Source organism: Rhea pennata, chromosome 12, assembly GCF_028389875.1.
Source record: "Rhea pennata isolate bPtePen1 chromosome 12, bPtePen1.pri, whole genome shotgun sequence".
Lineage (NCBI taxonomy): Eukaryota > Metazoa > Chordata > Aves > Rheiformes > Rheidae > Rhea > Rhea pennata.
This window is the reverse complement of record NC_084674.1, coordinates 11,957,278-11,971,489: the sequence shown is the minus strand read 5'-3', so window position 1 is coordinate 11,971,489 and position 14,212 is coordinate 11,957,278. Positions and strand designations below refer to the sequence as shown.

The 14,212-nt window shown below is 42.9% G+C and overlaps 2 protein-coding genes across 3 annotated transcripts in view; one reads left to right on the top strand and one right to left on the bottom strand.

Moving 5' to 3' along the window:
* Positions 1-2,206, bottom strand: part of UROC1 (urocanate hydratase 1) — a 44,034-nt gene extending 41,828 nt beyond the window's left edge. Inside the window, exon 1 of the mRNA XM_062585744.1 lies at positions 2,081-2,206. Within this exon, the coding sequence (XP_062441728.1) occupies positions 2,081-2,206 (126 nt within the window). The remainder of the gene's footprint in view (positions 1-2,080) is intronic.
* Positions 2,207-4,952: 2,746 nt separating this feature from the next.
* LOC134145820 (netrin-4-like) overlaps positions 4,953-14,212 on the top strand; it is a 57,246-nt gene continuing 47,986 nt past the window's right edge. For both annotated transcript variants that reach the window (XM_062585743.1, XM_062585742.1), the window contains exons 1-2: positions 4,953-5,870; positions 12,603-13,144. In XM_062585743.1, coding sequence (XP_062441727.1) covers positions 5,804-5,870; positions 12,603-13,144 — 609 coding nt within the window. In that variant the 5' untranslated portion in view covers positions 4,953-5,803. The remainder of the gene's footprint in view (positions 5,871-12,602; positions 13,145-14,212) is intronic.

Sequence of the window (14,212 nt, the reverse complement as noted above, 5' to 3'; positions counted from 1 at the left end):
CTCAGGCCCCAAGCAAAGAACGGAAGAGAACTCGGGAAATAACAACAAAATCATTTTTGAGAAATGGTTTGATTTATCCAAAGAGATTAAAGTTAGTATGATAGGAAGAATTATATACCTCTTCAGCAGGTCCCAAAATACACAGATCTTGATAAATCTCATTTATAGAATTTCTATCATAAACAGAAAAGTAGACCTCAAAAAATAAAGCATTGGCAATGCTAAGGTTTCTACTGTAAAAGAGTAAAATTAGAATGAAGACAGATGAACAGAGGGACATATCCTTACTGAAAGACAATAGCAAAGCACCATTAACCTCTCCCAAAGCTTCCCATGAGCACCTTAATTAGAAAACGAATGCAGGGTCATATGGAAAGACAAGCCTCGCAATATACTCAGCACTACATGCTGCGAACAGTATCTGGAAGCCTGTTTCAAGGCTCAAACACTACCTTGCACACAGACAACCTTTTCTAAGCATGGAAAACCTCATTAAAAAAAAAGAAGAGAGAGAGAGATTTGGCCTTTCAGATATAAAATAAATACCAGCTGAACCTCTAAACCTGTTAAGAGTTTAAGGTGGAAGATTAAGAGTGAAATGAATCAGAAAGAAAGCTTTTAAATCTTTAACAGGCTAATAAAAAAACTAACCAGCATGACCTTTTATCACATGTGGTAGATAAGAAGGGGAGATGAGGGTAGGATGCTAGACAGTAGCCTGGACTGGGAACAGAACAGCAGTCCAGCAGAAGCTCTCTCCTTGCAGCAATTACAGGAGGCAGGAAACTATTCCAGTGTCTCTACAGGGAGTGAGAGCTTTGCCATTGCATGCTCTTCCCAGGTACAGTACGGTCTGGCATCCTTGTAAGTGATATCATCTCCTCCTCCCTTGCAACATCAACTCTTACATGCTGTAGCAGATTTCCTTTGGGGGGAAAAGTAGTTTAGCCAAGGCCCAGGTAGAATGAATGAAACAGAGACATTTGGCAACATTCTGCCATGCAGCGAAGCTCATTTCCTGCTCCTTTATCTTCATAGCCATCACCATGGTCACCTCTGCACACTTAGTAGCCACACTTCCACATGTCTGAGCTGTCCCAAGCACAGACAGCCTCAGCCATGAAGGCTGCCTGGTGCCACAGTAAATCCTTTTTGGATATCTCACAGCTGTTCCCCCTTTTACCCTTTGCCTGGGCTCTTTGCTTGTGGAAGTGGATGTTGAAAGAATTTGGCTGCTCATGCCAGTAGGGAACTCCCACGAAAAGCAAGGAAGTTGTGAGCAACTTGTTAATAGGGAAGAATAGGGAAGGTACTTCAGTGTACTGACCAGAATGTCACATTATAACTGATGTTATATATGATGAAGTACAGACTTTCAAACTAAGGAACCCACCTTTTCCTTTCCCATACAAAATTCCTAAGAATCGCTACCCATCAACCATTATTTTTCTGCTTTTTTTTTTTAACTCTAACATGAAATAATGCAATGACTACTTCAGTGCTCACGTAGACAATTCAAACAAAAAGACACAGGAAGTTACACAACTAAAGACAAATAATTAACCTAACTTCTTACAAACTTGCCTAAATTCCAGAAAATTTCAGACTAGGGTTTAAAATAAATTATCTTTGCATCTTTGATGCAAATATATGTATGTGTGCCTGGTTTGTACCAAGATGTTTATTCTCCACATTTTTTGTTTACTGCATTTGAGGGGCTAGCTTTCACTGTCATAAATATGCAGTGTTCTTGCGACAGCATCCTTAATTCCATCTTCAAGGAATGATGCTGGATTGACAGCACTGGAGTCTAAGGCCTCTTGTAAGCCATTTAAAGGCATGGAATCTGTGGTGCAGCAGATCTCCCTCATATCAATCTGCTTATATCTACAGAGAAAAAAAGAAAGTAAAAAGGCAGTACTTTGTCCCATTATCCACCAAAATTAAAAAATCAAGGAAATGCATTTGCCACAAAGTTAGGCCCACATCCAGAAAAGCATTTGAGGCAATCAGGTCTGCTGCTCTGAGCTGCATCTATCTGAAAGGAAAATAATTGAGGTCCTATGAAAACCCATGTTACCTTTTTCTCCTGAGCAGTGAGATTAGGGGTTCTCACAGGTGCATGGGGTACTCCTTTCCTCTGACCTCGGTTTTCGGGCAGAGGGTGTAGAGGAAGGCCGCGGCAGATTTCCTTCAGGCTGGTCATAGCTGGTGTTCACAGCAGCTGGAGGAAAGGCAAACTGGAGAGGCACAAGGACTGGGGAACAAAGCCTGCAGGCCAGCTCCTGCTAAGTGGTTGAGATGTGCCACCACTCCAGGGTGATCGCAAAGAGGACAGCCTGTCCTCCGGCTTTTGCAAACAGGCCTGTAAAGCACTGAGGGCAGGTGGTACAGCTGACACACCTCCTCCCTCTGTGCCATGCCATTGGCTCTTCCTTCCTCTCCCAAAATGAATGATTCACAATTCTGCTGTTTATTTTCTAGGTGCTTTGTCAGCACGCGCCGCGCTAATGCTCCGCAGTAAGGTCAGTCACTTTCCAAATCAACTGATTCCCCCTTTGGCCTAGTGACAGTCATGGTCCTGAGCATCAACCTTACCTGAGACCACAAGGACTATGTCTTTACATTTCTGTAGCTTAGGAACTGACTGAAGTTATTCATCACGATTCATGTCACTACCCAGATACATCATGCCAGTAAGACAGGCACTCTCTGTCCGACACCTCTGGGTACACGCTGTTCCTCACATCTGATCAGTCTGTGGTCTAGGAAATAGTGCTCGTCAACGATAACAACAAAATTTCTACCTGTAGTTGTTAGCTCCTCTCAGCTCACAGGGGTGCCTGGATTTTAGTAGAATTAAACTGGAAACATAGCAGCTTCATCAGCACTCGTATCCGTTTTCTCAAGACAGGCAATAATAATGAGAAGAAATTAAGGCTTTCACTTCTAAGTCACTTTTACATCCCATAGTCAACAACGACTGTGAAGGCTTATGCTACTGCCATCCAGACATCACTACTAAATGAATAAACTTAACTTTGACTTTCCACTTAAAATGCAACATGAACTTTGCTCTCTGTTTTGAGCTGTTTAAATTATACAGTAGTTAATTGATCTTTATTACATCCATGGAACTACAATTCACAGTCATGGAATTTCCTCAAGTGCCACAGTTTAAGCCTGGTGAAATTAACTGGTAGCAACATTTCAGTTAGGAATGAGCCTATACCCGGGAATAAAAAAAAAATCACATTTTCCCACAAAGGCATCAATCAACAAGCAATGGCAACAAAGCACAGTTATGAAATGACAGCATCTCATTAATGTCATGCTGGCTTTAGCTCTAGGACATACCGCACATCCCCAGCTCTCACTGGAGATGAGTGAGTTGAAAGACTCCGATCATCCCAGGAGAGCTGAGCACACAGCAGACTCAAACCCTCTGAAGGACACTGATTGTCAGCTATGGCAGAAGAATTCGGTTTTGCAATTATACAGTGTTTTAGCTCATTTTGAACAAAAGTCAAAGGCAAAAAAGTGAGGAAAAACTCCATATTTCAAAAGTTTGTATTGGGTTTTCCTATTAAAAACATACAATAAAGGAAGATAAGGTAAAGTGGGAAAATTCTATCCCAAAGAATGGCTAAATAACCCTGCCTTACATAAACATCCTAACCCAAGGAGAAATAAATCTTTTTTTGTGTTTCTTTGTATGACCCACATTCTCCATATCCCCCTAAGGTCTGATGCTGTGCACGTGTGGGCACAAGAATAATCTCTTCTGCATTTGGACTCTCATCACATCTGTTACCCTCTGCAATATCAGTCAGAAGTTAATGGCATTATAATGCCTTAAAAGCTGAAGAAAGAGAGGATGGAGCCAGAGAAGGCACTGACTCCCCGAATTAAATAAATTATTTCTGGGGTGAAATATGTCCACACCGTGCGATCTACACACTGGAGCCCTTCTGGGTTGCCAGGAGCTCTGTGTTGGAGTTACCCCTGGGCCAAGCTGGCTGCAGGGTCACAGCCAGTGTTGGTTAGGTGTTTGGGGCGGGCAGGTGTTTCAGCAGTGCCAGGTACGCTCCAGCACATACCCTCAGTTTCCCTGGAGAGTCAGAAGTCTCCACGCTGCCTGTCGCGTGCCAGCTCGTGTCTATGTTTGATTACGGAAACAAAACCTCTCGTGTATGTCAGGTTGAGCACTTTATAATCTATATAAACCCCGCAAAGCCTCCCTGCTCCCCCCTCGCGCCGCAGCACCCTTGGCCGTGCCAGGCAGGGGGCTTTGCCCCGCTGCAGGGCAGGTGTCATGTACCGGCCGCCTGGCAGAGGGTGCTGCAGGGACAGCAGGGACCAGCGGGGGCGAGCTGAGCACGCCTGCTGCCGCCCTGCGCACACGCACACGCACACACACGCACACACACACCGGCTTCTGGAGGAGAAGATGCGACTGGAAAACAACGCCTGAATCTGAGCGCAACAGCGACCAGCCCAGCTGATGAGGAGGTGCGGAACCGAGCCAGCCCTCTCCTCCTCCTCCCCCCTAAAAAAAAAAAAAAAAAAAAAAAAAGGGCACATATAAAGAACAGGAAGGAGATCACATGTTATAATAATCCCCTTTGCAGCCAGACAGGACCAGAGAGGAGAACTGCCCAGTTCGGACTGCGAGATGTGTTAGAGGCTGAAAGGGAGGCAGAGAGAAAACTTGGAGCTAACTGAGCAGCCCCGGGGAGGGAAGGCAACCCAGGCCCCAAGCTGCGCGGCAGCCGCAGAGGGGCAGGATCTGCCCCCCGGCGCCCTCCTTCCCCTCTCGGCTGGGAGCCGGGCGCTGCGCCGCCCCCGCCGCTCCACAGGAGCGGAGCCCCAGCCCGGCGCCCCCGCCGCGCGACGCCCGCCCGGCCCCGCCGTGAGCCCGGGCCCGGCTGCCGGCGAGGGGCCGCGGTCCAGCCCGGCACGGCCGGGCGCTCCCCGGCTCCGCCACCGGCGGGCTGGCGCTTGGCTTGTTTTTTGCGATTATCCCCCGGCGCTCGCTGTGTGAAGCAAATAAATCCCTTCGAGGGGGGGCAGCAGTGGCTTCCGTGACAGCAGAGGGAGGAGGGAAATAAGATAAAATAAACCAAAACCAAAATAAAACGAGAGAGGAGCCAAGAAATCACTTGCTTCTCATCATCTCTCAGCGAGCGCAGCCAGCTCTGCTCTGCTGCTGCCCCTCCGCTGCAGGGAGCGAGGGCAGAAGGGAGCGGGGAGACCTCTAACAAAGCGGGGTTCGCTCCCCGCCGCTGCCCCGCGGCAAGGAAACCTGGCGGGGGCAACGGAGGCGAAGCCAAAAACGCAGCCCCGCAAAAAGCAAAGAGCAGAAACGAAAGTTTCCAAATAGCAAACGAACAACCAACCGCAAAGACCCGGACCGGGCAGAGCTCTCCGCTTCGCATCAACCCTCGATGGTGCATTCAAGGGGCTACACCAAGGATGTGAACATCCCTTGCCTGCTGCATGAAGAGGGGTAAAGACACAGAAAATCTCTGTTATTTATTTATTTATTGGAAGCAATGTACGGGTGACACCCAGAAGGCATCTGAGCCCTGAAAAAAAAAAAAAAAAAAAAAAAAAAAAAAAAAAAAAGACCCAAACGAAAACAAGAAGAATGAGACAGCAGCCCTGACCCCTACATTAAGAGGAAGGTGAGCAGAGAAAAAGAAAGAAAGAAAGAAAATATAGAAAGACATGCAAGCACCAAACCTGTAGATTTCTGCAGCTATTTTTTGCTTCACTGAGGACAGATATTTTACTGACAGCCATGCAGCATAAAGGCATCATGCTGATTGTGTTCTTGGAGTATTTTATTTCTGGCCATGTGGAAGCAGGTAAGCAAAATAAATCCATATTGCCATCCATAAAACAATTCAGCCTAAGCTGAGCAAAGGGAGAGGGAATCGAAATCAAATCTGCAAATTCTAATATAAAATTTTTATGTCAACATCTTATTTTTTTTAATTGCATACTTGTAAGGAATCTGGGTTAATCAATACATAAAAAAATACTTCTTATTCCCCCCCAACACACAGCTTTGCAGCTCAGTCTCTCCCTGTGACTTAAAATGGAATGTAAAGTTTTCTACATACTTAAGAGAAAAGTGTATTATTTATAAATGAAAGAAAATAAAACAGAAAGAAAGGGCGATGGGTTGAGATATTCTGGATATTTGTTTTGAGGAAGAAATACAGCTTTGCTAGGCAGGACAAGACTGAAATGACAACATTCTTGGACAGCATCACAGGAGGGATCTGATTCATTCTATATTAACTTCATTTTGCATCATTATTAGTCAGAGACACGGTTTAGGAACTACTGTTTGTGCAAGATAGTCCACTCACTCAGCATCTTCCCTGATATGATAGTTAATATTCAATGGACAGAACTAAATTAGCATTAGAGAATAAATAGACTGGGACAGAGGGAGAAGTTGATTAGTTGTGTGTGTAGATGGGTGTACAAATAAGTGTACTTAGAAATTATATAGCTGCCCTGTATTTACCTATGGTCCTAAAAATACCTTGATTATGAAAGAGAATAATTCTCTGAGGGAAAGGAAGGAAGGCATTACATTGTATTTTTCCTGCTGTGATTTAATACATCGTTAAGGTTAAAAGGGATGAATTATGCAGAGCAGGTCAGAAAAATAAAAACAAGCATTGATAAGACAACAATACATCTTCATTGACTTTCCCACTGGGATGCTCGCTTGTGGTCTCCCTTTCTGTAGAGAAAAGCTTATCATTGGTTTAAATTTCACCTGCATGCCCAGGGTATTAGGATAGGAACAACACTCTTCATGCAATGATTTGAAAACTATTGAAGTGTTCAGCTACTCTGCAGGCTCCAATAAAGTTAAATGCAGATCAAGTGGCTTCAGCTCAGATTATGCCTTGGTTAAAATCTTTCCAAGAACATAGACATTAGGTTCCCAAAACTGCGTTATTTTCTTAAAAACTGAGAACAGCTCATAAATTTAAAGTCCTGCCCTGTTGCCCAGTGAGTCACTTGAAAAAAAGTCTGGCTATCAGGGCCCCGTTGGGAATGAGTGGAAGGAGGACATGGCACCTTAGTCTCTGTAGTATCTTATCTTGGGTATTCACTATTTCCCAAGCGAGGATGCTCCCTGTAGGATACATAAGTTGACACATAGCACAGAAAAGTTGCAGAGATGCTCACAAAGTTGCTGATAACTGTTGAGGAAAGTAGTCTGTCATAAACTAGCTGAAATTTGCTCTGCATTCCAAGTCACAAAGTGAAAACAAATCTTCAAGAAAAGGCAGCCCAAAGCTGACTGCTTCGAAAGTGAATTTAAGGGAACGAGATGTGTTCTGTATTAAGTTAAATACTCTCAGAATAATGGTGTAGAGATGGTGATTAATAGCAAAATAATTGGATATTGAAGGTGATGACGCTAAGGATTCAACGTCACTTTAAATAAATATATAGTACTTCCTCAAAAGGTTGTGCAAAAACACCAACTTGTGAAAGCACAAGGGCTACCTATTGACTTCTAATTTATTTTTAAGTAATGTAAAAATCTTAATTAATCTTGAACCTTTAGAGGTCTTATTGCTGGCTGGGTCAGTATTGCTTAGATTAAGGCCCTGATGGCACCTAGCTAATCTGTGTAAAATGATTTGGAAGTCTCAGCTTTTTCCTGAGCAGAGAGGTATATAGAGAAGTGGTTTTTCTTTCATACCTTATTAGCCTATATAGTAAACATCCTTTTAAACCGTACAGTTGGCCCCTCCTTGTCAGAGGTGAGATAAATTGATGGGGTAGTTCATGAGGAATACGTGGGAGAAATATTTGCCTTTTGCCCATGTCTGAGCAGATAACAAAGCCAGGGCTGTCAAGACTGGCTCCTTATATCTTTAAATACTAGGCAAAGCGGGGGGGAAATTTAAGTGGTTAGGCTGGAAGGGTCAGCTGGGAATATGACACTTGGACTGTCCTCCCCCTTGTCTTATTCAGATGGAGTGCCATATCCCTCTCATATAAACTCCACAGCAGCTTGAAAACTCTTATGCATTGGCACAGCTCAGGGGACTGCCAGTAGCCTCACTCTTGCTTCATGCTTTGCCAGTCCATACCTGCAGGAGAGCAGTGCCTGGGCCAGCTCTTCTCCCGATGGCAGGTCTCCAAAAGGGGGCGTGGTGTGGTCAAAAATGGCTATTTCTAGCACGAGGCTTAAAACCTCGTTATTGGCAAGGTTTGGCTTCCTATGATCTGTAGTTATTCAGCTCTTCGGGAAATGAGGCTGCAGGTGGTGTAGCCAAGCACTGCTCCAGGAGGGATGCAGGCAAGCAGATCACAACTAGCCATGTTGGAACACTGCCCAGATCTGCGATCTTATTCTCACTCTGTCTGTGCCCCAGGCCATGGGGGCATTTTGGGTTCATAGCTTATTCAGAACTTCACCTTTGGGATATTTAGGAAGCTCCAGTTGTGAGGACTCCTTTAGTGTTAAAATACATCTGGCTATTCATAACTGGATGAAGACCTGCCAAACCCATTGCACGTTGGCCTCAGGCTTGTAGCACTTCTACTGTTACTAGTATTACAGAAAAACCTCAAGGTCTGATTAATAAAGACTTGAACAACTCATGCCCCAAGGCGATTAGCTATAAATGAACATTCAAAAGTTTTTGTTATTTAAAAAGAAAGTTAATCAGAGGTAGAAGTGAAATTCCAGTGGGCACATGTGTGTGTGAACACCTACACACTGAAACTGCTCCATCAAGACTTTAGCAGAAGATATCCAAAGTTTTCAGTGTTTGAAAGTTGCTCAGAACTGTCGAAGTTGCTCCTCTTTTTCATTGTAGGAGCCTTGAATGCACAAAGTCATGATTTTGAAAAGAAATAAAAAATCCCAGGCCAAATCCAATAGAAAATATCAGGCATCTTTCTAGTCACATCAGCAGACTTGGAATCAGGTGTTACAAGGCTCTGAAGCAAGACATCTCTGTGTGAAACTGTCGTCTCCCAATAATATCAGTAGTGTGTCCTCTCTTGAAATGTATGGCACCCTAATCATCAGACAACACTATCGTTATAACATGCACCAGGCATGTGCCACTACCCTGCCACTGTGTGGTAACAGCCTTGAGGGAGCAGAAAACAAACAAATAAATTAGTGATACCATTCATGGAGCCAAGAGACACATCATGGAGCAAAAGCTAATCAACCTCAATGACATACAGTGCCCAGGCACAATCAATTTGTTTATTTTGTTATGAGTTATTCACTGAACCCTCTTGGCATTTGGGATAAGTTGTTTGGTTGTCTGGCTGCTGTGCAACCAAACAACTCTCTTCTGCAGTGGTCCCCCCACCACTGTTCAGATTACACATTTCGTGTTGTTTCCACAGATTCAGTGAGTGATGGACAGGCTGTGCTATCCTTGTGGCCAGGCAACGTTCTGCCAATTGATTTCTTTAAATGCAAATTGACTATAGATTTTGTTTTCCAGTCTCTCTCCTTCTCTCAACCTCCCTTCCACTAATTTGCATGTTGTTCTTCTCTCATTTTCCTAATGACACAGCAGTTCACAGACAGGAACTATTTATTGATGTTGCTGCATTAGCAGGCAGAGCAGTTAAACCTTCTTGCGCCTCCTGATCAGGAGATTGACCACATTCTTCCTGCCTTTCCAGGTTCATATAAATAAAGCTGAAAAACTCAGTACAAGACTGGTAGCCCATTTATCGGCAATAAAAGAAGCAGCAATTGCCTTTTAAAAAAGTTTCCTTTTTTTTTTCTTTCTCCCATTCTTGTCTGCAAAGCTTCCCTTATGCAGCTCCTTCAGTTTAGAACAGCAGCATCCAATTTCCTCTGTGAAAGCTTTCATGGTGTGATACATCAATAAAGATGGACTTTCTTTTAGTTACAGGACATGCTTATCCATATTTCAATGGGATTTGTAACATGAGCCCAGTCTTGATCGAAACTAAGTGCCCTAGACTCCTGTCATAGCGAATGCTTGTTCAAAGTCCAACATAAATTCTCTGTAGGCAAAGATGATACCTTTGTGCAGCACTGAGCAAAATCAGGTAATATCCAATCTACCATAAACATAGGAATTGCTATACTTTATACATTTACAGTCATTTTTACCAAACAGGAACAAGTCAAATACCAAAATGCCACTTCCAAAGACAATCTTGAGGCATTGCAGCTACAACTCATAAAATTTTTGTTCATCTGCAAGAATATATTTATCTTTTTTCAGAAACTCTTGTGCTACTTAGAGGAATTCACCCTCCTGAGCAGACAGAAATTTGAGACCTCAGATGCTCTGCAAAAAGTAGGGAAGTTCTAAAAAGCTTTTGTGGGAACCCAAGTCCTTGCTCAGGAAAAAAAAATGCTCAAAATACTGCAAGTCAGCTTCCAGATAAGACCTTGGAAACTCCTGATGTTCCCCTATAATTAGGTTCCCCTAATATAATTCCCCTGTATTAGGTTCAGATGGAATTACAAGTTCATAATCAGAAAAAAAAGTATATTGAAATGGCAGTCAGCAGTCAGAACAGCGTGAGGGCTTGGTGGAGGATCTACCATTGTGCTAAGAATCAGTTGAGAGTAAGCTCAGCTGAAGTCAAGAAGCAAAGAAAAGGACTGAGAAACAAACACCACCATCTTCCTTCCTTTGCTCTCCAGGTAACTTCTGCAATTCCTCCTTTCTCATGAAAATTCACCTCCATGCTGGCACAAAGGGTGATGCGACTGAGGAGGGGTGACTTGCATTGCTTTGATCCTGGGATTATTAGGTGCACACCTAACTCAGGTATTGCTGCCCTCTGAGCTCTAACAACCCCCTAGGACATCACTGGAAAACTAGGATAAGTCTGGCCAGCCCATCCCACCCACTACTGGAACACCACCTCCACCAGAAGGAAACTTACTGTAGCTCCAGACCCCTCCTCTCTCCTGAGGCTGCTGCTTAAAATGCATGCAAGGCAAACACACATTAAGTCCAAGTTCTTTTGAGGGTGGTTTCCACTAGTTTATAAGAGCAGTCAAGAGCATTTTTGGACTATCTTCTTCCTTGCTATCTAAAATTTAAGCTTAACTTTGCTGCATGTAAGCTAAAATGCCACACCCCATTCACTGGTATTCACTGGACATACCATGACTTGGGTCGGCGCCTGAATCCTGGGATGCAAAATGCATGAGGTGTTTTCCAGAACAGCATTCATCCCTGATCCTTCTTTTCTGTGCTGTGAAGAAATGTCACTAGGAGATTAAGGACAGAAGCAACTCAAAGGCAAAGCCATGCAAGATGGACACATTTTTTCACCTTAAACAATCGTTTGGAAAAGAAGGACATCAGTTTCACTCCAGTACACTTAAAATTGGGGTATTTTTATAAGGCTGAACCAGAACATCTTTTTTGTGGTCTAACTTGATTTTAAAACAAGTTTTGCCTGAGGAAAGATTGAACATAAACTGAGAAGGGATTTTAAAATTTGACTTAGGATCTTGAACTAACAGCTGACCTTTGAACTGCTGCTAGATTACTAAGGGTTTACAGTCATCCTATGTTTCTTTGGAAGGGTCATTTCCTGTAGGACTTGCATCAAGCCATCTGACTTGTGACCTCTTGGATTAGATTTATGACCTTGCAAGGTCAGTCTTTAATTCCTTCTAGACTATTAAGATGCAAAGAGTACACTGTATGTCATTAGAAAAGCAGTTTTCTCCAGTTTGGTAATAAGGTTTTGGGAATGACCTGTGATCCAGTGTCACAAGGCATTACTGATTTCCAAACAATATTATGACTTTTTCAGTTATCCCTACCTTTTATTCATTTAGAAATAAATAGGTATCTATAATGAATATACAAAAAATGCTTGTTTGCCAATATTTGTAAACTTGGCAAACAGCATATAGTCGTCTGCCTCCATATTAAAGCATTTAAACAAAACAGAGATGTGATTTTCAGGGCTGCTAAGTATTAACAACTCCAGCTAATCTCAGTTGGAGTGGCAGAAACTCAACACCTCTCAAAATTAGGCTAGTTATGCATTACTATACTATAGAGATACATGCTTTATTTTAGGTGTCTGTATGTATAAACAGTGTCTGTAATCTGTTGGACAGAAATCATCCTTTTTTTAAGGTACCTACACTGTGTAGTACAGTTTGGCTTCACTCTCTGATTGCAATGAAAATAAATGTATTGAATAGATTAAGTCCTTAGATATGGAGCTTTGCTAAAGTGAAAGTAAGAAAACCAGAATTTCTATATTTAAACACAGTTCAAGAGACTAACGCAAATGCGTTTTTAACAGAAATCAAAGGTAGACCTTCAAATGCCCACAGGTAGCAGTTGAGTTTTCAGAAGACATCTGTCCATGACTTAGGCACCTAAAACAAGGATTAGATTTATCAAGAAATGCCCTCAAAACTTTGTGTGAAAAAATGAAATAGCTTTCTTTACATTGAGTACTGTTGGGTGCAGTAAGAGAGCCCCAAAATTTGTGCAGTCAGTGGTTTTAGAGCCTAAGAATCATCTAGGAAATTCTGCTTATTTTCATTTCTCTTGCCTGTCTTTCAGATTCTGTGAGGCTACGAGCCTTCCGCTGCAATGGTCGTTCATGCAACCCTCCGGTGGGCAACCTTGCAACAGGGAGGACACCAGCCACTCTCACCACATGTGGGCAGAACAGCACAGAACTGTACTGCTTCTACCCAGATCAGAATCTCCTCCATCAGCCTTCCCGTGGCTGCGGACAGCCTCGCTGCACCAAGTGCAATGCCAACCAGCCTGATAACTCCCATCTCCCTGCTGACATGACAGATGATTTCTTTGCAAACCCCATCTCCTGGTGGCAGTCTGCCCAAGGGGTACACAGGGAAGAAATCAGGCTGGACTTTGAAACTGAATTCTATCTGACCCATGTCATAGCTGTGTTCAAGTCACCTCGCCCAGCTGCGATGGTGTTGGAAAGGTCCCAGGACTATGGCCAGACTTGGAGGCCCTACAAATATTTCTCTGCCAACTGTACAGCTACTTTTGGGCTCCAGGATGATCTCATTGAGGAGGGCTCTATGTGTACTTCCAGGTATTCAGATGCGGTGCCCTGTACCAGAGGAGAGGTAAGCAGTAAGCAAAGTTTGGATAATGTTTAATGTTGAACAGCTAAAGCTAAGATGAAAATCAGCAAGTTTGTGCTCAAAGGGACACTGTCCATATACATTAAGAAAGGCAGCCCCTCCCCAAAGTCTTTATGTTAAGAAAATAAAGGGGAAGGAGAACAGAAATATGTGAATGAAAATGAATGGAAATGATGTAATGATCTCTTTTACGAGAATTGCATAGGATAGAACTAACATTTCCTAATTTTACATTGCAGAGGCCAATAGCTGAACTAAAATTCCATCAAAATCTAGAGAAATATAGGCATTTGTAGAGCCTAATTTATCTGAAATGGTTTTCTACTGTAGGAGGACATGAACTGCATCCTGTAATTATCTCTTTTGTCTGTATAAAAGGTTCTAGATGTTTGGATGACATTTAAATGCATTCTGTCCATAACTTTCAATGCAGACTGTTCCTGCTGGGAGGGTCAACTCTGATAAAATATCAGGGCATAGGCTCCAGAAAGGAAACTATTTAGAAACAAGAACTGAAAGCGAGCAGCCATGTTTCACTATTCAACACAGGGAGGAAGTTCTCCTTTGGTATAAGTATTTTGATGTGCATTAGATGCAAACAGTTTTCTTTTTAAATAACTTATGATTACTCTGATAAATTCCTCTGAGAAGAACATTAGAAACTGCTTATTAATAAGGTACATGGTGCAGCTATAACCCTTCTCATTCATCAGTCTCAAAACAATTTAGATGGGAAAAAAAGGTAAATGTCATTGGTATCTTTTTACAGAAGAGGCATGAAGGTTCACAGGGAGATTATGAGACATTCCTGTAGTCACACCAGCAGCTGGAGTCCTTTCACTTCCTTCTCTCTTCCCTAGAGAAGTCACAAACCTTTTCTTGGTTTCCCCGTCTGGAAATGATCAAACAGATTTGGCAGTAATATTTTGCTACAAATTAAGCTCAGGTGTGAGGTGAGAGGTCCAGATAGGCTTTAAAAAACACAGTGATTTCAGCAGCACACTTCAAAATGCACTCAAGAAGAAAGGATCTAGTGTACTACACCAGAGA